The sequence below is a fragment of the Ictalurus punctatus genome, chromosome 25 (genome assembly GCF_001660625.3).
Source record: "Ictalurus punctatus breed USDA103 chromosome 25, Coco_2.0, whole genome shotgun sequence".
NCBI lineage: Eukaryota > Metazoa > Chordata > Actinopteri > Siluriformes > Ictaluridae > Ictalurus > Ictalurus punctatus.
This window is the reverse complement of record NC_030440.2, coordinates 5,554,129-5,578,288: the sequence shown is the minus strand read 5'-3', so window position 1 is coordinate 5,578,288 and position 24,160 is coordinate 5,554,129. Positions and strand designations below refer to the sequence as shown.

The 24,160-nt window shown below is 41.0% G+C and overlaps 1 protein-coding gene across 6 annotated transcripts in view; it reads right to left on the bottom strand.

Annotated features, from left to right (window-relative positions):
* The window catches only part of pak5 (p21 protein (Cdc42/Rac)-activated kinase 5), a 67,966-nt gene that overhangs the window by 29,127 nt on the left and 14,679 nt on the right, over positions 1-24,160 (bottom strand). The window contains exons 1-3 of one of the 6 annotated variants that reach the window (XM_047151114.2): positions 14,196-14,334; positions 6,535-6,758; positions 4,702-4,746 (exon numbers count right to left, since the gene is read on the bottom strand). In XM_047151114.2, coding sequence (XP_047007070.1) covers positions 4,702-4,746; positions 6,535-6,738 — 249 coding nt within the window. In that variant the 5' untranslated portion in view covers positions 6,739-6,758; positions 14,196-14,334. Of the gene's footprint in view, positions 1-1,377; positions 1,544-1,765; positions 1,851-4,701; positions 4,747-6,534; positions 6,759-13,595; positions 14,016-14,195; positions 14,335-24,160 lie in introns of those variants that run through there. The other 5 variants (XM_047151113.2, XM_017455385.3, XM_047151116.2 and 2 more) reach the window with 5 other exon arrangements.

The window sequence follows — 24,160 nt, the reverse complement described above, 5'->3', positions numbered from 1 at the left end:
CACAATCACACACCCATTCATACACTACAGACAATAATAATAATAATAATAATAATAATAATAATAATAATAACTATTATTTATTTATTTATTTATTTATTTTAATATTATTTATTTATTTCCCCAAAAAACAGAGGACGCACAGTGGCTTAGTGGTTAGCACGTTCTCCTCACACCTCCAGGGTTGAGGGTTTGATTCTCGCAGCTGCCCTGTGTGTGTGGCGTTTGCATGTTCTCCCCGTGCTGCAGGGGTTTCCTCCGGGTACTCCGGTTTCCTCCCCCAGTCCAAAGACATGCAGGCATGGTAGGACATGATTGGCATGTCCAAAGTGTCCGTAGTGTGTGAACGTGTATGTGATTGTGCTCTGTGATGGACTGGCCCATGCTCCCTTGGATGGGCTCCAGGTTCCCCGTGACCCAGTAGGATAAGCGATACAGAAAATAGACGGATGGATGGATTTCACAAACATAAGATATATCTCAACACTGGTGTGACTGTGCTTAAGAGTACGGCCTACTTTTCCCTTCTGTAAGATAATACTACAGAAATAGGATGTGGTTGATGGATTTATGGCAATGCCATATCGTACTTCCTGTTTAAGATGATGTTTCAGAGCAGTTCTCTCGAAACATATGGCCTGACATTGTATATTGCCACTCGGTGAAACATGTTGCACATGCTAATTTGACTCGGAGGGGTGAGACACACACAGTGGCTTGAATGGCGAGTGCACTTGTAGGAAAACAGGCTCAAAGAGTGAGATTATACACATTTTTTCTTACCTTACTGATGAAGAAGGGCAGCAAATAGTCACAACAAACCAGTATGTAAAAGACGTTATAAATCCCTCCAGTGCAAAATAGTCAGTAGGAACAACCTGGCATGAAATCTGTTCAACGAGTATCACAACTTGCAAAAAAGTCTTGCAAAAGCCCCTCTTGCTTTCAGGTATAAACTCTCCAAATGCTACCCAACACTGACGGAGCTGGCCGTGTGAAACGTAGCCTGAATAGCACCTACGTTTCATGTATCTATGCTTCTTACACTGAATTTGCCTTGTCATGATTTCATTAAAAAAAAAAAAAACTAATAATTATATCCAAATTCAGAAGGAGCGTGTTCAAACGAGACATTAAACATGAAAAACACCGTAACCTGATAAACCGGTGCCGTTTACTGGTACGTGCGCACTGCGCGATTTAAATATGATTTCAATATTACCACAGTGCATTCACGCTCTTCCTGCCAGCCACCATATTCCACAACAAACTAGAATAAAAAAACAAATAAGCTTTACAGTACTTAGAACAAAGCCGTTTAAAATATCACAGTCAGATAGAAGAGGAAGCCAGATAGATAGAGGAGATACACTATACCTCAATACAGCACAGCAAGGTAACCAAACTGTAGAGTATCTCTCTATTAACTATGTCCCTTAAGCTGAAACTGTCTAACATGCTGACATCACGCCCGCGTAAACGTAGTGTTCGAGCAGTAATCTGGTTTACCGCGAGCTACGGAGACTCTGCTGAGCGCATGCACTGAAGCACACTCACCTTGGCAATCACGTGACATGGAAAAACGAGTTATGCGCTATGTCATCTGTTGCACAAAAGAGGACAACATAACATAACTAAACAACAATAAGTGCAAAGGCCACATCCACTGATCATTAGAGAAGGTGAACAAAAACAGACACCGTGTGAGTCGGCAGCGAGAGGCAGGTAGGATTAATCTTTCCATGGGAGCAGGATGAACACTCACGAGATGGACACTGTTTCTCATTCTCTGTACTCCCTTATTACCTCAGGAACGGCACACAGACAAGTCTGCCAACTGCAGGAATGAGCACATCATTCATGTGTCACAGCAGCGAGTGGAAAAAGATGGGTGGGGGTGGAGGGTTAGCTGAGCCTTTCTAATATTATACACAGCTTAAACCCAGAGACTCACTCCGTGCTCCTGATAAGTGCTTCAATCACACTCATGGCACTAATACTGATGTATGCACAGGTCTTCTTTTTGAAATGTATCGTTTAAAAATATGTCATGCAGAGGAATACTAATGTAATGTGTAAAAAAAAAAAAAAAAAAATGCTACAACAGAGGGTTTCTCTTTCAGGAAATAGCTCCAAGAATAGCTCCTTACAAAGCTAGAACCATTACCCAACCAGTTATACCTAAAGGAATACCTTTATAACTCGAGTACCTTTAATACCTACCTTTTATCCAAAAACATACAGCTGACATCATAGAAGTCATTTATTCCACCACCACCAATAATAATAATGATTAAAAAAAATAATCATTATTATTATTATATGGTTTAGTTTATTTGCATGCACTTTTGCATCGTCTTATTTGTGGTTAAAAAAAAAAACATTTTAAAGAGGTTTATTTGGATTTTTGTGAATCTGAGTGCAACAGCACTACTAGCTATTGTAATAAACACACGGAACGGTATGAAGCGAGGCTGTGGGTTACAGTAGGTGTTACTAGCCCAGTGCTATAGGTTCACAACGCCAATCGGTGACAGTCGTATCACGTGATTATACAGAGTGACACGCCCCCTACATTTTGCTCCATTTGAGCTAATATCTCTTGGTCCGTTTTGGTTTCCGATCTGCGTCAGGCGTGTTATGGACTCGGGCGTAATGAACTTGAACAAAGTGGATTATTTACTCTATTGTCCTTTTCACCATATAGTGTGCTTGGAGGAGAAACTAAAGGATGAGAGACTGAGCACACAGTGGCTAATTAAAGTACAAATTACACAAAAGGACATATGACGAGCAGAATTTTTTTGTTTTTTGTTTGAATGTAATGGTTGTAGCTTTTCTGGTCCCATGTCTGCCATCCAGAGGAAACGCAGCATGATCCCAGTAAAGCATTACAGGCTTGAAACACTACAAAAATCTAAATTACTAATGTGCTTCCAGAGCTCCTTTAAGTAATTGTGCGTGTGTGTGTGTGTGTGTGTGTGTGTGTGTGTGTGTGTGTGCGCGCTCCAATATAATTATGTACAGCATTTAACAAATTCCCTAATCCAGAGCAATTTCCAGATTATTATCATTATTATTATTATTATTGTTGTTGTTGTTGTTGTTGTTATTATTATTAGTAGTAGTAGTAGTAGTAGTAGTACTACCCTACTAGTTTAATTGTTGATCTATTGATAGATATTTGATTTTGGACCTCCTATCTAATATCACCACGAGCTGCCACTGGACATCAAGCCACCCATTTTCTGGATTGCTTATCATCCAATCAGCTTCTTTGGACTGCGGAGGAAACCCCCTAAACACGGGGAGAACATCCAAACTCCAGGCACACAGGGCAGAGCCTGGAATCAAACCCCCAACCCTAGACGTGCAAGGAAAAAGTGCTAACCACGAAGCCAATGTGCCCCTGGTACTGGACATGTTTAGAAAAATGTAGAAAAGGTAATAAACAAAACGAACCTGGACAAATTCCCAATTCTACAACGAGTGCTACCTGAATCATGCATTTGGGTATTTTGAGGAAAATAAGCATTGATGTCTTCAATACAAACATCTCTGGGCTAGTCGTTCTCGAGCGTAAGCTACATCTCCAATGGCCGCCTTCTCATACTTCTAGTGCTAGTAGTGTTTTCACAATGGGAAATGAAGTTAGACATGGCGTACTATTAACACCCAGATGTTGTGCTAAAATCACAGAGACGTTTGACACTGTTGATAATTCACTAGGTAAGTGGCAGCCTGCTCTATCTAGTGAAAGACTAGGAACCAAAAGAGATCACTTTTTTTCTTTTTTTTTTTGATATACAGAGCAAGAAAGCAAGAAAGTTTAAACTGAGCATGGGTATTCAAACCATCGGATGTTCTTCTGAAAGCTGTTCTGGCAAGAGTAATGACATGAGATATATACATACTCGTTCTTTCATGTCCATGTAGTGAAAACAGTACTGTTCTATTGAAAACAACACAAACTTACAGCAATCTAATTCTACATACTCAAGAACACAGTGTGTAGTCTTTAGTGCATGGTATGTCATTTGAGATAGCTGTGGTCCTGGAGTGACCCTGTCCTGCATATTTCCGTGCTTTCTCCTGTTCGAACACTACGATGTGCAAGCAGGGTTTCTCCAGGACCAGGGTTTGAAACCGTTGCTCGAGGTAACCATTTACATATCTGCAATCTTTCATTTGAAAGTTCATTCCTCCATGTAATACGGCTTGCTATAGCAAAGCATGCACAATAAAACAAACTTAAAAACTTAAAAAGTAACGGTCCATGCCACAAGATGAACTTTTACATGTCGTGATGTTTATTATAATCATCAAATGACAATGTTTCATCATGTGACATGCTTATAGCAAGCCATATAATATTATGAAGCATTCATATGAAGGGTTTTATAGTTACATAATAAGATGCAATGCATAAAATGTTGCTACACATTTCATGAATTGCGACTATGTAAGTAGAAGAGCATGCATTTTAGTTTCCGCTACCGTATGAAGTTGTTTCCTCAGGCCTCTCTGGTCACATGTATTTTAACAGTTCATCACAATTATTTAGAAACTAGAACTACCCAAAATGCAAGTGGCCAAGCAGTGAAAAACAACAAAAGTCAAAATAATTGGAGAAATAGTGTACCCAAAGGAAGGAAAAAAAAAAAAAAAACAGGATCAAATAGGGTAGGAAAAAGGGCATACTTTTCGCAATGGTGATTCAGATGACCGGACAATCTTGGGAGATGTCTGTGAAGAGATCAAGAGAATTATTGTCTTGTTGACGGCTCTTCAGAGATATCTCCTATGGTACTGTACTCGACTACAAGTGTCAGTTCATTTTCATTTAATCATTTACCCGGTCTATATTCTCCCAGATTTCTGACAGCCTCAAAGCCATGTGTAGCCATCCTCAGTCCTCACTCCTTGCCTTACATCCTGTGCCCGAATTAGCACACATTGACGCACTTTGAAATGGACTTACAGGCTAGTCGACTTTGATGAAAGTTCATTTGCTTTTCACTATACCATTTGACCTCAGATTTTACATGACATCATGGTGTGTATCACTGATTCTCTCGATGATTCGTAAGAATGTGGCATAACTGTGACTCTAAAAAGATAACTGTTTACCAAAAAGTCAGTGACAGGGTAACAACCGTATTAATCAAAGAGGCAACCAAGAGGCCAGGGATAATGCTTAGTGCGTTTCTACCACCACCATGCTTCATTGTGGGGGTGATGTCAAGGTATTGAGTAGTGTTGGATTCCACTTAAATATATGATTCTTCATTCCAAGGCAGAAAAAATATTACATTTTAGCCTTACCAGACCAGAGAACCCTTTTCCATATCTTTGCTAAAACTTTGAAAACTCCAAATGGGCAACTCTGCCAAGGCCCAGCTATGCTTATCCTGTGAACAGCTTCTCCCAGCTATGGATCCCTCCAGCTCCTTCAGTTCCCCTTGGTGTATCGGTTGCTTCTCTAACCGATGCATCCCTTACCCAGTCACTGACTTTTGGTGGACATCCTCCTCCTATTTTTTTTAAAAAAAATTTTATAAAGAATCCTTGATTGATACTTTTCCAGAACGTTGTCCTGGACTTTGTCCTCGGGCTTCACAAGGTATGTTCTCTAACAAAATCTTGTGTCTTACATTAAGGTTTATTTATATTAAGATCATGTGAGACTAATTGCACACAGTTGAACTCCAAGCAACTCTGATGGCAACTGCTTGTACCGGAACTAATCTAGGGGTTCCAGAACAATGGGGGTGAGTAATAGAGTCACAACATTGTCCGTCCTCCCTTACACTACACATTTCAATATCCTGAGCTACTAGGTTTACGTTCATGACATATAATCCTGATAAAGCTCATTTAATCCGAGTTTTTTTTTGCTGACGCTACAAACTGTGAAAATGTTCAAGGGGGAAATGTTCATATTTACGAAGGCGCAGTACACTAAATAGCATTCAACATGCTATACAAAATGTAATAAATGTATAGATAATACATTATTAGTACAATAGTCATAGAAGGTGTTACCATGGAAGGTGTTGTTGTTAGACAAAAAATGTGTACAGGCACAGGACAAAAGGCAAAGCTACAGGACAGACTGCAGAGACAGACATTAGAGACAGTGGAAAGGAGTCAGGAGATGATGGCTACACTGACACTGTTCATGAAAACATAATAAAACACTGACATATGTATGTACTGTAATTCTATATATTCCACTGCACAGAAATTCGGCACATGTATAAACACTGACATTCAATAGACAAGAGAAGCAGCAAGACAGTATAAGGTGGAGACTGTTCGAAATTCTCCCTTGACATTCACACAAGCCCATTCTGAAATTCATTTTATCTTTTCAAATATCACTATTCTTTTTGTTCAAAGGCATCTATAACTCAGAATGATGCCTTCTCCCAGGAAAAAAGAAAGGTTATAATAAACCACGTGCACGTACAGGAGATCAAGAGAGCAGTGAAAAACAACACAGATTCTCAAAGCAGAAGAATCGTTGTGTACCTTCATAGGGGCCAGCTGAATGGGTGTGATGTAGGACGGGTCGACCATGGGTTTGGGCCGGTTGGCCGTGTCTGCCAGGAGGCTCTGCCATTGCTGAGGCAGCCCGGTGAACTTCTGCTCGCGGGGGTCAAACCCTGTGTGCACGCGATGCTCAAAGTTCGAGGGGGCCGAGATTTCCAGTCTTTTCTTCTTCTTTCCAAACATGTTGGAAAAGCTGGACAGACCTGGAAGCACAGAAAGCAGAACATTAAAATACAACGCGCGTGGCCTGGCTTTAAGGCTTTCTAGTAGAGAATACAGAAATAGACAAATTTCAAATATCAAAACAAACAAATAAAAAATCATAAAATGGAACTGAGGTTCAGGTCCTGACATGGATTAAGGATCCTTGCCTTTCAAATGTTCCATCAAGCCACATAAATGCACAATAAGAACATTCTGCATAAAGCTGGATTTTACAATATGCATTGACTGCTCTTTCTGTGTTCATTCATGCATCTGGTGCAACGTTAAATTACACTAATCGGACACACAAGCTCTTATGCAACTTCCAGGCATGAACTATAATTAATCCAAAGCCCTTGTTTCTCAGAAAAGACATGTACTATAATTAAACAGCCCATAAAAAGCCAAGTCTTTGTATCTCTGGATATTTAACATTATTCCTAGGATCGTGAATTTCTGGGGGATATATGAATGCAGACATGATTTCATGTTTGGGTGTATTTACAATACGACTTAACAAGAGAAATTAAGTTAAAAAAAAACAACGTATATTTGCTTCACCAGAAAGAACTGTAATCTATGTTTCTTGAATTAACACTGAACAGAGCGGGAATCCATTCATTAGTATGAGAATATATTTGTAATCGAGATGTGGATCAGAGACCTTTAAAACAGAAGAGAGTGTGCAGGCCGCTTATCAATCCCTTTTGTGTTTTCACTTCTAAATAGATCTCAGTTTATCACGATCATGCCTCACTTTTGTTGGTCGCTGTCATTCAGGAAAACAATGGTGCCCTTCAGCTGTGACACACTGAGCTGTACACCGTGCCTGGCTGACCTACGCACTGCCAGTTGGGCTGCCAACGTGTGCACACGGACAAAGGGACAGCCGGCATGAGTGTGAGAAAGAGGGACAAAAAGAGTGCTGTGAATAAAACAGGCTAGATGTTCACTAGTACATCGTATGGAAATACAGCGTGGGCAGAGCTCTTCTCCGTTCAATAGCTTAACGTGTACAACATCAGTTTGCACAGGCTGCTAAATCTGGAGTGATTTGAGAAGCAGCTGAGATTCAGATGGTGCACTTAAACCAACAGTGTTATTTGCATGAATGAAGAGCTCTGTCTCCCGGCAACACCCGAGAGCATGCATCGATTGAAGAAATAACACGGAAGATCATAGAGCTGATTAATGGGATCGGGCTCATTCAATTTCCTTATTTTAGCTCCAGAAGAGGGCGAGAGAGAGAGAGGGCTAGCGGGAGGGATGGGCGTTCTAAACAGGAACGAGCTACAACCCGAGACAGGACAACAGAATGATCACACACACCACAGCATGTTCAAGTATATACAGACGACTTTAGAATTAATAGCAACCTTCATCACAATGAAGCAAAAATAAATATCAACTAGTAGAACAGGGCACCGACGGCATCAATGTCCTTTCAGACATTTGACCTTGCAGTGACCTCGACCCAGTTTGGATCAGTTCCAAGATCTAATCAGTTCATCTGCTGATTACAGTGATATTTCCAGATAACGCCTACAAACATTTAACCACTTGTTCCACAGATATCGTGCTCAGACGAGAATCTTGGACATACTAAATCACGGACACACAGACAACCTGAACACACGATGCCTCTACCATCTAATGGCGGAGGCATAAAAATTCCTTGTGGATAATGATAACTGGATGTTTTAGTCTTCGTCAACCTAGACTTGTAACAAAATATTCCATACCTTACACCTGAGTGCATCTGTGCAATAGATCTCCAGCCTGGTGCCATGCACCAATGAGGCAGAGCCTCCATCACTGAGAAAAGAGAGCTAGAGGCCCCAGCCTTATCGTATATCCACACCTCAACCTCTCAGCCACTGCGAGTTCTTCTGTAAAGAAGAAAGGAGGTGGACAAAGGCAATATATCGACTAAAAGGGTCTTAATGCAAGCATAGTTACCCATTGCCCCTAGTTCCCTGGGGCCCACTTGTGGCCCCATAATAATGTCTAGGCACAATGAATATCTACTGATGATTTATGGATTGGTCAATGCCCTTGCCATTGCCCAGGCCTTTTTCAGTGACATCCTGACATTCCTGATTTGTTTTGTTATATTTTCTATGCATTCCTCTTTTCATCCACAGATCAACGTCACATTAAACATGTTCATCAAGTTCATCTCTACACTCCTCAAGAAAAAATTCTATGGCAAACTGGAAAAATGTCCCAGCAGCTTTCCATAGCCTTCCTGGGCCACATCTTTGATCAGTAGGGGCTCAAGATGAATGACACCAAGCTCAAGGCAATCGCAGAACAGCCGCAATCCTGCTCAGTGCAAAAGCTTCAAAGATTTCAACAATGTCAGGGTGTACAGTTTGAAGACAAGTTAAAGCCTTCCCTTCTTTAAGAATGATTAAGTAGAGTGAACAAGTAGTGCGATTATGAACAGGGGTGTGACGCGTTCATAACTTCCCTTTGTTTCCTGATGAGCTGTTGACTGTTGACTCTCTTGTGTGATTATGGAGATCCTTTAAAGTATGAATACATTTCTCATTCCTTGTACATGTACCATCTGCACAAAATAACACGCCTGTGCTCAACACTGCATTCTTACATCTATATCAGCTTACTTATTCCTTTTCTGCTGACTTGTCAATGAGCTCGCTATAACACCTACGCAATGCAGGCATGTTAACTTTCCTTTTCTCTTTTGGCCTCATGCCAACTATCTATGGTTTATTGGCTGAATGCGTCAGTGTGAGCATTGGTGCTGCTACTGAGAGTTGTAGCCAAACACAAATAACACAAAACACAAAAGCCAAACTAAACACTGAATGTGAATAAATTAATTTGAGTGTCAGCGATGCGGACATTGGAAACAGCATTCTGCGCATGAGTACTCTTCAGAGGCTTTGGATTCCCTTTAATCCATGGCTACGGAGTAGATTATCAGACAAGACTATCCCCCTCCCGTTGTAATTTAGTTAATGGATAGATGAAGGAGTGAATTGGCACTGCATGAGCGGTCTATTACCTGATCTATCAGGACAGAAACAAGCTATTTTTGGTTTGTTCTTATAGAGGTGAGAATGTGTAATATATAAAAAGACAGACCGCACACAATAAAAATGGGGTCTGCGATTTTCAAATCAAAATACTTTTTAGTTCTCCTCACATTCAGGCATCCATCAATAAAATGTCGTGGACCATGGACCTTCAAGAGATGAGAATACAGGAGTCCAGAATAACCAACTCGGCTCTATATGTGAGGATTGGCGTTAATCTCTCCCTTTAGAGAACACTGGACAATCATGTGTGCCCATGGGTTTATGCATACAGGAGAGGACATTTGCATTTTTTTCTCCAAGTACAACAAGCTCAGCTGTGATGTTTTATGAGCAGCAGATTGAAGGGATCCACGGCAGAGCTGCAGATGTCTCGGAGGAAGCACACCTCCCAGATTGGTAACTGTTATGTTATGGGGAAAACTAGCTAGTAAGTGAGAAAACGGGAAGAAAATTTAGAAATAAATCCACTAACAGACAACCAATCTGGACAAAAAGCCCAGTGTACTCTTCTGTCAATCACGCCTACCACCCACCCCTCCCCCAAAAACACATTTATCGGCGCCCAGCTGATCATTCTGAACATCAGGCCAGTGTCAAAGGCATTAACTCAACAATGACAAATCTCTACATAGTACAGACTGCACTTGAATATAATGGATCATTTATAACGCCACCTTACATATGCAATGTACACCAGCACTCTTACAGTACTGGCCACCAGTTTGTGCCAACACTTAAGACCACAGATTTGTACTTGCAATTCACACTAGCAATGTACTCTTACAAACTGCATGTGATAACACAATCTAACAATTAAACATGTAAAAAAAAAAATAATAATAAACCCGTACAGTTCTAATTATGACATGCATTATCCAAAAAATGATTAAATGAACACATTAATAGCCTCAGGGACTGATGCAATCAGGGGCCATGGCAGTGAAAGGAGAAGCCTTGCACTTGACCTGAAGCTCTGTTTGTCCCTGAACCATCTGTCACCATCTGAGGAACGGCAGGCATTTCCCGCCCGGAGCAGTGCAGTGGCATCATGGGGCAGAGCAAGGCCTGGCCTTTCCCCAGAAGCCCTGCTAACAAAGCAAGGCCCAGCACTATTTTAGGCCCTTGTACACATGTGCTGTTAAGTTACTCTTTGCAAGGCCAACTGGCTGCAGACCCCCCTACTGCATGAGGCCTAGGGGGCATTTGGTATAGGCAGGTTGTTTTGTTTTTGTTTGTTTGTTTGTTTTCTTGCATTAGTAAAACTGAAAGACAACAGAAAGGGAGAAAATGTAACAGCATAGCATGTTTTCTATGTTTAAGAATTCTGAGTCGTCTCCAAATGTAGAGTAGCAAAGCAATGTTGACTCCATTTCACATGTCTCTACACCACTGGGGTATCTGGGCTTTGTACGGTTACTCACTGTCAGTTCATCTTAAATAAGAGCCAGAAAGAAAATGATCCAGACATGTGTCCATATAAACAATGTCGAGGAGTGTATGGGCATTTCATATACAGTGCTGTGAAAAAGTATTTGCCCCATCCTGATTTCTTCTGTCTTTGTGTATATCTCTTACTAAATAACTTACTATATCTCTATACTAAATTGTTTCAGAAATGAAAACAAAATCTATGATAAAACCAAGGCAACCTGAGCAAACGCAAAATACAGTTTTTAAATGTTATTTATTGAAGGAAAAAAGTTATCCAATAGCAACTGGGCCTGTGTGAAAATTTATTTGGCCACGTGGTTACTAATTCCCCATAAATATGAAACTGCATTCATAATGGGGTTCAGCTGGACTAGACACAACCAGGTCTGATTAACTTTTTCAACAGCATAAAGTTGGTTAAAAGGTCTTACCCAGTAGCACACTACGCCAAAATTGAAGAAGGTGATTGAAATACGTCAGTCTGCGAAGGGTTACAAAGTTATTTCAATGGCTCTGGACTCCAAAGGACCACAGTGAGAGACGTTATCTCCAAATGGAAAAACTCAGCACAGTAGTGAACCTTCCCAGAAGTGGCCGTCCTTCCAAAATTCCTCCAAGAGCACAGTAACGACTCATCCAGGAAGTCACACAAGAGCCAAGGACAACATCGAAGAAACTACACGCCTCTCTTGCATCAATACAGGTCACTGTTCATGACTCCACTATCAGAAAGACGCAGGGCAAAAATGGCATCCATGGAAGAGTGGCGAGGTGAAAACCACTGCTAACCCAGAAGAACATTAAGGCTGAATTTTGCCAAAACACACCTTGATGATCCTTCTGTGGATTGATGAGTCGAAAGTGGAACTGTTTGGAAGACGGTGGTCCTGTTACATCCAGTGTAAACCAAACACAGAATTCCACAAAAAGACCATCCTAGCTACAGTCAAGCATGGTGGAGGGAGTGTGATGGTGTGGGGATGCTCTGCTGCTTCAGGGCCTGGGCAACTTGCAGTAATTGAGGGAAATATGAATTCTGCTCTCTACCAGAAAATCCTAAAGGAGAATGTCCGGTCTTCAGTCCGTAAACTGAAACTCAAGCGCAACTGGATTATGCAGCAAGACAACGATCCAAAGCATAGGAGTAAATCCTAGTCCTAGAAGTAAGCGAAAGACTGATGTCCAGTTATCAGAAGCATTCGGTTGCAGTTATTGTTGCACAACCAGATCTTAAGTTTAAGGGGGCAATAAGTTTTTCACATGGGTGATAGGTGTTGAATAACTTTTTTTGCTTCAATAAAAAAAAAATTTTAATAAAAACTGTATAGTGTATTTAATCAGGTTGCCTTTGTTTTATGTTGTATTTCATTTGAAGATCTAAAATAATTTAGTATGAGATATACACAAAAACCCAGAAGAAATCCCAGCACTGTACTCTTACCTAAAAGTTAAATATAGCATCCTAAAGGGTTTTAGATTGTCCCTTTAGGAAACATTTGGGGTGCTTTAATATATAAAGTATTTAGTCCTGTTCTGTTGATCTTCATGGTGTGATTCTCAGAGGCAGGTGAGAAGACAGCAATTTCACCCAAGTACAGACTGAAGCAACCAAGCATGCTGGGTATTATGGGTTGCAGGAAGAGATTTTTTTGAGATGAGGCAAACTATGTAGCTGGAGTGTGGCAGAAATATGTTTTGGATATCAGGACCAAACTAATGGGACGTAAAGGACAGGACAGAACGGGAAAGACACGGAAAGGAAAAGTAAGGGAAATTGTATTTATTTTGCAACAGGTTTGTTTGTTAGTTTTTCTGACCAATGAATAAAAAAAAACATGAAAACATTTTCGGCCCCGCCCCTTGGTGTAATTATGTGCCGTATGAAACCAAATCAAATGAACTGTTATTGAACCAAAGTTTCTTTTTCACAATAGAACCGATTTGGAGAGTTAGAACCATTAACTACACAAAAATCCTAAAACAGTAGCTCTCCCCAAGTCCTGGTTATGAATTCCTGATAACTAACAAACTATGATGAATGAGCAATAAAGTCAATCTAAGCTGAATTGAGATAAGCTCTGACTTAAATGTAGCTAGTCTTTTACAGAAAATTGGGGGAGAAAAAAAAAACACTTTATATACAATGAATCAACTGAGTAAACAACATTTGAAAACTCTTCTGTGGTTTCATTCAGGAAAAAAAAAAAAAAAAAAAAACATTTAATCTGCAAAGGAAATAATATATAATAATGGGTACCAAAATATAAACTGTTTTGCTCCCTGTAAACACTAAATTTAATTCAATAAAAGCACTCTGGAATAATTACGCCATCTTACCTGGTATCAGATTCATTTGTCCGCTTGCATTAAATAACAGCTCGAGAATTTCATAATATTCACTTCTACAAAAACGTCCATAAGGGTATGTAATGTCGGAAACACATTCCCCGGCTCTTCACTGTGGGTGTAGTAGAGGCCTCGCCTTGGGCTCACCCATTCACGCTCCTGTAATGACCAAAGAAACACTGCCAAAAAAAAAATGCCAACGCCAGCAGCCTAATGCAGACAGGCTAAGCCCGGGCCATTGGGATGCGGGACAGCAGAGACTCTCCCAGGCTGACACCATCCTCCTGTGTGTGCCCTGAATTCCTACTCTAGCACTGCCTCTCATCTCCATGGACACCATGTCACCTTGTGTTGACTAACTAACACACAAACCGGCACGCACGACATCCGTAGTGTTCTGCCACGGACAGAACACCCACCGTCTATCACACTGTGTGAGTGAGAGTGTGAGTGTACAGTCACCCAAGTGAAAAGAAAGAGTGAGAGAGAAATAGGGATAGAGAGAGAAAGACAGCTGCTACGAGCAGTGAGGACATAGACTGTCACATAAACACCAGCACACACATTCTAGACAGCACTAAGAGATGATACCTAGTTCAGAAGTTATTTATTTCACTGAAGAACCCATCCTCCACAAGGGTCAGAAACACTTCTCAATGAAACAAGACTACGTAACTCACTACGAACTCGTACCCTTTCGAGAGGATGCAGAGAAACTTCCAGAGCTTCAGGAGCTGTGTGAAGTCTGCAGTAGCACCACACCCCGTTCACTCCACACGCTATTTTTACCCACATCCCCACAGCCCAACTGTGGCATGCTTATTAGGGTGAGGGCTGCGGGGGCATCTGGGATATCGGTGCAGATAACATAGAAACCCACCAGATCGGCCAGGAACATGAGAACAGCCATCTTAAGCATCCAAAGCATTTTCGAGAGGTACTTTTAACTTGCTCCACAGCTTGAGCTTCACTCTGAAAGGTTTAGAGATACACATCGTCTAGAATAAAACTGGTATTTTAAGTTTTCAAGTTTTTTGTCATGTTACGTCTCAATTGCAGGTCAACTGCATTTTCCATTTTTACCAAATAAAATGTACGTCAGTGTACATACAGTGTTTTTTCTTCTTCTTCTTTTGAGCCCTGATTTACCAAAACACTTTGCTACATGCTTGTGTAACAAAAACATGTAAAAAAATAAAAATAAAAAAAAAGAGGGTTGCATTATTCTGTCAGGTTAGTGCCGTTAGCAGCGCAGGACTACAGCACCCATCCGCTCCACTCCACATGTCCACAGGATACACCAAGTCACATGACCACTAACACCTGAACCACGTTTATGCACAATGAGCACCAGTATTTTAGTCACGTTTGTTTAGCACTCAGGTCAAGTTCACTTTATTGTCATTTCAACCACATACAGCTGGTACAGTACGCAGTGAAAGGAAACAACGTTCCTCCAGGACCATGCTGCTACATAAAACAACACACTAACCACATGAGACGGCACGGAACTAAATAGGATCTACACATTTCTACATAAAGTGGACGTGCAGACGTGTGCTAACGACACAGGACAGCACAATACTACTAAAACAGGACGACAGGCACAGTAAGTGACAGTGTAGCTCCGAACAGTACACAGTCTTAATGTCGAAGTGTCTGATATAACAGGTAGTGCAGAAGATAGGTGCAAAGAGTAAGGATATAATTTAAAAACTGAGGAGTATTGTGTGAGTGTGTGTGTGTGTGTGTGTGTGTGTGTCAGTCCAGATTCTGGGTATTGAGGGTATTGAGGAGTCTGATGGCTTGGGGGAAGAAACTGTTACACAGTCTGGCCGTGAGTTTGCCAGACCGCAGGAAGGTGAAGAGTGTGTGTGGGGGGTGTGTGAGGTCATCCATAATGCTGGTGGCTTTGCGTATGCAGCGTGGGGTGTAAATGTGTAAATTCCACTATGATGGAGGGACGAGAGACCCCGATGATCTTCTCAGCTGTCCTCACTATCCGCTGCAGGGTTTTGCGATCCCATGCGGTGCAGTTTCTGAACCAGACAGTTTTCTACACATTTCACTGCCTTTAATCGCGATCATACTTTGATTTTAGTTTCAGTTTGACCGAGTCTATTTAAGATACCGACACACTGCAGCCATTATGACAAATAGCACACGAAAACTTTATTTACATTTTGTTTCCCCTCGAATTACCGTTCATTATTCGGGATCTTAATAAATCGCGGCCTTAGTCGGTTGGAATTGTGTTGTAAACGTAGACACAAAGCACTTTGGTTCACAGTGTAGTTCACCAACACTCTGCTCATAACTGTTACACTATGAAATAATAAGAACATACATTCAGACCTTATAAAATATACAAACACATCCACACAGCATAGTCAGCAGACATGGAAAGTTATCTTTACTGAAACTCCAAGACACTTTCGAATCTCCTTTGTCATAGCCCATATGGAGTGTGTTACTTTGCCTAGAGGGAGACATCTGTACACTATCGCTGCGGCTGATGGATAGAACTTTGCTCTCATGAATGAAAGGCCAAGCTTACTGAGTCAGCATAGTCTTTTCAAAAATGAGACCTGAACATCTCTGGCTATGTCTGACCTCTGAACAGCTGAGTCATGGCCCAAGGATACACTCAGTAATGCTGCAAGTTTCATCTGAGAGAGTTTCTGGTGGGCGAGGGCTGTTTCGCTTGTATTCTCTCATCTGTAAGTTGCTTTGGAAAAAAGCGTCCGCTAAATGAATAAATGTAAAAGTAAATGTTAAAGCCGGTACATAAGGGACTATTAATCTGGCAAGCACAAGCATTACTGTATTTTCTTCTGATTTAAGTTCAAGTTCAAGAGGTATTATTGTCATTTCAACCACATACAGTTGGTACAGTACACAGTGAAATGAAACAACGTTCCTCTAGGACCATGGAGCTACATTAAACAACACACCAACCACATGAGACGACTAGGGCTGCAACTAACGATTATTTTCATAATCGATTAGTTGGTCGATTATTTTCCGATTAATCGGATGGTGCCAACTTTCATGTTAGTAAAAAAGCTAATGTGCTCCATTTGAGACGATATAACCTAAAATTCTAAAATTCATACACTAGACCAGTGGTTCTAAACCGTTCCTAAGCTTTGGACCCTTAGCATATTTCGAACAATCCACGAGAACCTCCTCACTCCACAACAATTATAGGCTATATATTTAACTGTCATTTCTATATATGTTGCTTTATTTTATTAATATTTAACATGAATACACGCTTATGCACAATGAGCACCGGTATTTTTGTCACGTTTGTTTAGCACTCAAGTCAAGTTCGCTTTATTGGCATTTCAACCACATACAGCTGGTACAGTACACAGTGAAAGGAAACAACGTTCCTCTAGGACCACAGTGCTACATTAAACAATACGCTAACCACATGAGACGACACGGAACTAAGAAGATCTACACATTTCTACATAAAGTGCACGTGAAGACGTGCGCTAACACGGGACAGTACGACACTACTAAAACAGGACGACAGGCACAGTAAGTGACAGTGTAGCTCTGAACAGTACACAGTTTCAGTCTCGAAGTGTCCGATATAACAGGTAGTGTAGAAGACAGGAGCCAATATATCATTTAAAAACGGTATAAATGTGAACATAACATGCTATGACTTAGTCTTCACAGATTAGCTTCTACCAAACATGGACATAGCAGTTATTGTGGTAGCAGCCAGGTAAAGTGTATATAGTGACAGTAAATTAAATGCTATATTTTTATAATACAGTAGCAGCAAAAATGCAATAGAGTCAGTGCAGAAATGTGCAAATAATACAGTGGGAGTGGGATGGCGTTCAGTTCAGAGAGTGTGTGCGCGCATGTGTGTCAGTCCAGTCTCTGAGCATTGAGGAGTCTGATGGCTTGGGGGAAGAAGCTGTTACACAGTCTGGCCGTGAGAGCCCGAATGCTTCGGTACCTTTTTCCAGACGGCAGTAGGTTGAAGAGTGTGTGTGAGGGGTGTGTGGGGTCCTCCACAATGCTAGCAGCTTTGTGGATGCAGCGTGTGGAGTAAATGTCTGTGATGGAGGAGAGAGAGACCCCGATGATCTTCTCAGCTGTCCTCACTTTCCGCTGCAGGGGCTTGCCATCCGATGAGGTGCAATTTCCAAACCAGACAGTGATGCAGCTGCACAGGATGCTCTCAATAGTTCCTCTGTAAAACATGGTCAGGATGGGAGGTGGGAGATGGGCTTTCTTCAGCCTTCACAGAAGAATATTTCCATGATTTAAAAACAAAACACAAAAAAACCTCACAAGGGGTAAATGTATATGATTCTGAGAGGCCAAGTGAGAACTTGAGTCTCAAGGAAATTGTTGTACACGGACATATTTTACTACTAGACCCTGTCAGTGAGCTGGCGAACAGAGCACTCAATCAGCAAATGTACCGATCAGACACACTGGTTTCAGTGCAGCGTCTCAAGGAAAAGTCAATAGAGCAGGCCTGTAGATCAGGTGCGAGTTTACTACTTTTATATTTACATTTAAGTCACAGTACAGAAACGAGGAAAAAGGCATTTTTGTTTTCAAAATTTCATATAACATACAATGTCGATATTTCATTATATTATGGGATGCCATCACGGCATATTACTGTAAACCTATGAAACCTCTTTATACACGTTACCCTTTACAAACAGCACCTTTAATAACAAGAAAATAATTTTTCCGCACAATCAAATCTAGCACCTTAGCCTGCCATGTAGGCACACACATGAATTATAAAAGATCACTGAGCACTAATCATGAGCTGCGGAGCTGTAGTTTGAGGTTTAATCATACCCTGTCCGTCCATTATTAAGCTTTCAGTGTGAGACAGAGGTGTACTGGGCAGTGAAGTTAAATTACAGTCTATCTGACTGCTGAGCAGCCGTGCACACTTGCACACTCACTCACTCACGCACCCACACACACACACCCACCCACACACACACACACACGCTCACACATCCAGTGCACACATATATTATTCACTCAAATATGTAGACACTTCCTAGAATACACACAGACAGCAACACAAACAGTACAGATTAACATACTGCTGTAGCTTTCTAATTTAAAAGTGCACTCTCGCATCTTGCCTCTGTGACCCGGTTTCAATCGTCTGGTGTGTGAGAGCACTTTGCTGAATCCCGTGAGAATCCGGACAAAATCCCTCTGCATGAATCATTTAGCAGACGCTACACAACACACAACCCACTGCACGGGCATGCTACATGCATGGATTAGCAGAGCACACTCTTATTCATGGCTGTGTGTGTGAACGAGACTTTCTCTTAATCATGTTTTACATAATCCCTGAATGGGACATGCCTATGGAATCCAAATTCACTTTGATCCACACACACACACACACACACACACCCCAAATCTTTTTTTAGGTCTATTTTCATGCCATTTAGATTTCTACATTTCTATTCTCATCCAAAAAATGTCAAAAATTAGATATATAAACTCACTTTAATAGAAACACCTGTACCCCTGCACATTCATGCGATTATCTAAACAGCCAATCAAGTGGCAGAAGTGCAATGCATAAACTCACGCAGTTACAGTTAAAGAGCTTCAGTTCATATTCAAATCAAACAACAGAACAGGGGGAAATGTTATCTTTTGCTGTTGGTTCAACATGGGCTCATTTGAGTATTTCAGAAACTGCTCACCTCCTGGGAATTTCACCCCCAACAGTCTCCAGAGTTCTCTACACTCTCACAACAGCGTCTACACAGACTAGTGTGAAAAAGCATCCAGTGAGCGGCAGGTCTGCAGGCTGAAACACCTCGCTGATGATAGAGGTCAAAGCAGAATGGCCAGACTGGTTAGAGTTGACTCGGATAACCACTCTTTACAAACGTGGTGAGCAGAAAAGCATCGCAGAACACACGATACGTCGAACCTTGAAGCAGATGGGCTACAACAGCAGAAGACCACCTCTGCCGTCAGACAAGAACAGGAATCGGAGGCTCACCCAAACTGAGCAGTTAAAGATAGGTCTTTTTCCCTTTTCTGATTTGATGCAAACATTAACTGAAGGTCTTGACCTGTATCTGTATGATTTTACGAGCTGCTGCCACATGATTGGCTGAGTGGATAAATGCAGGAATGAACATGTGTGTAGACGAGTCTAATTTTTTTTTAAATGACAACGCTTCCTCATGTCATGACCTTTTAACAAAAATGACGTTCCGATGGTGCTGAGTTATAGCTACGTCCACTGTAAGCTAGGGTTGGGTGATATGGCAATATCATTTCGACAGTGCTATAAATAAATGTTTTACGTCTTTGAATAATTGCAGACTGACTGGAAGAAGCTGATTTGATGTTCAAATTGCGTACATAAACTGTGTACATGTGTACGTTCTTGTAGTCGTCAAATACACTTTGAAACCTACTGTATTGCTGGGAAATGTTAGCAAACCTTTACGTGTCTGAGCACATGCATACATGTGCCCACAGAAATATTTGCAATCTCTTCCTCTGCATGTCTGACATCGACTAGATCTTAATGGCGGCTTCCCAAAGGCATTATGCAACTTAAAAGCAGGGTTCTGTACAGCAGCAGGTCAGCAGCCTACACCTGGCAGACAGACAAACAGGCAGAGACAGAGAGAGAGAGACTGCTGAGGTGCAGAGATGACACATTTGACATCATCCTGTACAGACTGGCAAAATATATGATTTGTCTGGCGATGATTAGAGGTGTCCAGCTCCATGAGCGCAGCTTTTGAGAATGTAAGCTGATCTAACAACTGAAAATTTTTCCGATCCTTCCAGTGCTTCTCCTAAACCTAAGTAAATCAATTTGCACCTGCTAACTTCATCTATAGTTCAATGATGATAATAACAATAGGGCTCAGGGGAAATGCCCAGTCGTTTATCCCGTATGCAATCACTTGGTTTTCGCACACAAGATTGCCTGCTACATTTCACTGGTAAGAAAAAGAAAAGCTGTGAAGGTCCAAACAATGAAATAAGAAGTACAGTGCGGTGAAATGTTTTCGGATTTCTTCTGGTGTTGTGTATATTTCATACTAAATTGTTTCAGAAATTAAAACAAAATCTAATTTAAAACAAAGGCACCCTGAGTAAACACAAAATACAGTTTTTAAATAATAATGTCAATTATTGAAGCAAAAAAGTTATTCAATACCAACTGGGCCTGTGTGACCGATGTATTTGCTACAAATCTTTACTAATGTTACTAATTCCCCAAATCTATGAAACTGCATTCATAATGTGGTTCAGCTGGACTAGACACAACCAGGCCTGATTACTGCAAACCCTGTTCAATCACATCAACACTTAAGTAGAACTTTATCAACAGCATGAAGTTGGTTAAAAGGTCTTACGCAGTAACACACTATGCCAAAGTTGAAAGAAATTCCAGAAATGATGAGGAAGAAGGTGATTGAAATACATCAGTATGGAAGGGTTACAAAGCTGTTTCAAAGCCTCTGGGACTCCAAAGGACCACAGTGAGAGCCATTATCTCCAAATGGAAAAACTCAGCACAGTAGTGAACGTTCCCAGAAGTGGCCGACCTTCCAAAATTCCTCCAAGAGCACAGCAACGACTCATCCAGGAAGTCACAAAAAAGCCAAGGACAACATCAAAGGACCTACAGGCCTCTCTTGCATCAATAAAGGTCACTGCTCATGACTCCACTATCAGAAAGACACTAAGCGGAAATGGAAGAGTGGCGAGTTGAAAACCACTGCTAACCCAGAAGAACGTTAAGACTCGTCTGAATTTAGCCAAAACACACCTTGATGATCCTCAAACCTTTTGGGAGAATGTTCTGTGGATCGATGAGTCGAAAGTGGAACTGTTTGGAAGACAGAGGTCCCGTTACATCTGGCGTAAACCAAACACAGAATTCCACAAAAAGAACATCATACCCACAGTCAAGCATGGTGGAGGAAGTGTGATGGTGTGGGGATGCTCTGCTGCTTCAGGGCCTGGGCAACTTGCAGTAATTGAGGGAAACATGAATTCTGCTCTCTACCAGAAAATCCTAAAGGAGAATCTCCGGTCTTCAGTCCGTAAACTGAAACTCAAGCGCAACTGGATTATGCAGCAAGACAACGATCCAAAGAATAGGAGTAAATCCTAGTCCTAGAAGTACGTGGAAGACCGATCTCCAATTATCGGAAGCGTTCGGTGGCAGTTATTGCTGCTAAAGGTGGCACAAACAGATTTTAAATGGACAATTAGTTTTTCACATTGGTGATAAGTGCTGGATAACTTTTTTCTTTCAATAAAAAAACTGTATTGTGTGTTTACTCAGGCTGCCTTTGTTTTATGTTGTATTTCTTTTGAAAATCTAAAACTATTTCATATGAGATATACACAGAAACCGAAGAAATCAGGATAGGGGCAAATACTGTAAGTAAACAGATCGAGGTGGAAGTTAAGCTGTGGCTCAGCGGGTAGCGTTGAGGCCTCACACTCCAGTGTCCCCAGTTTGATCCTGAGCTCAGATTACTGTCTGTGTGTGACCTTTGCATATCCCCCACCATGTCCATAGGTGGACTGGCTATGCTAAACTGCCTGTAGTTATGAATGAGCGTGTGAATGTGATACACCCATACAGGGTGTATCTTGCATCATTCCAAGACCAGGATAAAACGTTCACCTAGGTAAAATGAATGAATGAATGGATGTAGGATGAGATTAAATACAGTTCCACTTTAATTCCCTCACTGTGGCATTTACAGTGACATTTCCATCTCCACTGTTAGACCACTGAGCTATGATGCTTTGTTATTGAGGTCTATGAGCCAACACCAGATGGTCAAATACATCCACAAACTACTAGATACAGAAAAAGTGTGGCACAAAGGCCAAAAGTAATTTAAAAGAAAATGACAACACCGGTGTGGTTAATGAACTTGTGCGAAGGGTTAATACATGGGTTTGTTTGGGGTTTTTTTTTTATGTGTCGAGCAGGAACAAGACAACTGTTACCTTCTGTGGTCATTTTACAATGGTGTGAAAAAGCCTTTACGATTATTCTAAAATCATAGTGCTTCTTATATAATGCACTTAAAAATGAAAACATCATACTGCTAGATGTCTGGAATTTACATATGGCTCACACTGATTGAAGTAAAGACAACAAAAGCTTTTTTAAGGAGAATACAGCTAACCTACCCACTACACATGCAAACACCTCATTCCAATAACGCACAGGGCTTCTGGGAAAAAGAAGTCCTTTTCATTCGCGTAGTGCACACGTAGTAATTTACAGAGCATAACTTTATTAAGCTCCTGAACCGGATCTTTCTGAAGAGCTTTCTATCTCCTATCTAATGTAACTGTGGGTAAGCATAGCTAACTATGTTTCACAACAACAGTGTCTTTCCCAGATCAGAACCACTGTTTCTAGTTGACAACAACAGCAATCTAATAATACTTTATCAGATTTAGTTTTTGGGTTAGTTACATTACAGTAATTGCAGAAATGTTTGCTGGTCACGCTATCAGAATGTATTACAATTACGCTGATGCGGTGCTGCTGTGAGTCATTAAAGAGAAGATTCATTATAATGACCGTATGATTTTCCGGGAAGATTTAGTCTTAACACTAATGCAGAAAGATCCATTAAGAATGACCAAAAAAACATGCACAAAGAACATACAAGTTATTATAATGGTTATTTTTTGGAGACCACAACAGAGATACTGTATGCTGGTTTGAACCTCTGTTTTAGGCAACTGATTAGGCAGGAATACACTCTGGATGGGACTTCAGTCTATCAGAGGGCACTACACACACACACACACACACACACACACACACACACACACACACACACACACACACACACACACACACACACACACACACACACACACACACACACACACACACACACACACACACACACACACACACACACACACACACACACACACACACACACACACACACACACACACACACACACACACACACTGTATATTCCCTCACACCAAATAGCCAAGTCTCGTTTTAGGGAGGTGGGAAGAAACCAGAGGACTCCACACAGTCAATAACCCGAGTTCCAGATCAAACCAGAGACCCTGGAGCAACAGCTCTACCTTCTGCACTACTGTGCCACCATATATATATATATATATATATATATATATATATATATATATGGTTACTTTACGGCATTGCTCTAAATAACCTATTTAGCACTTCCGTTTTTAACACACCCGGGCACAGACTGCATCACACCCCTTCTGTGTGATTTTAGGCCCAATAATGTTATAAATCTTACCCATTACATTTCAAATCAAACCTAAAAGCCAAAACGCCATCTTCTTCCCAGAAGCTGTATGATGTAAGAAATGTTCTGATGGTTTTTCGTCCTACTTTCTGTGTTGATACATGCTACCTACAGCAATACCTACTGCATTCGATTCAGCACTTACTGCTCAGCTGTTTATACGGTACATACTGATCAGTATAAGTGGTAAGCCTGAATATAATCTGAATTGAA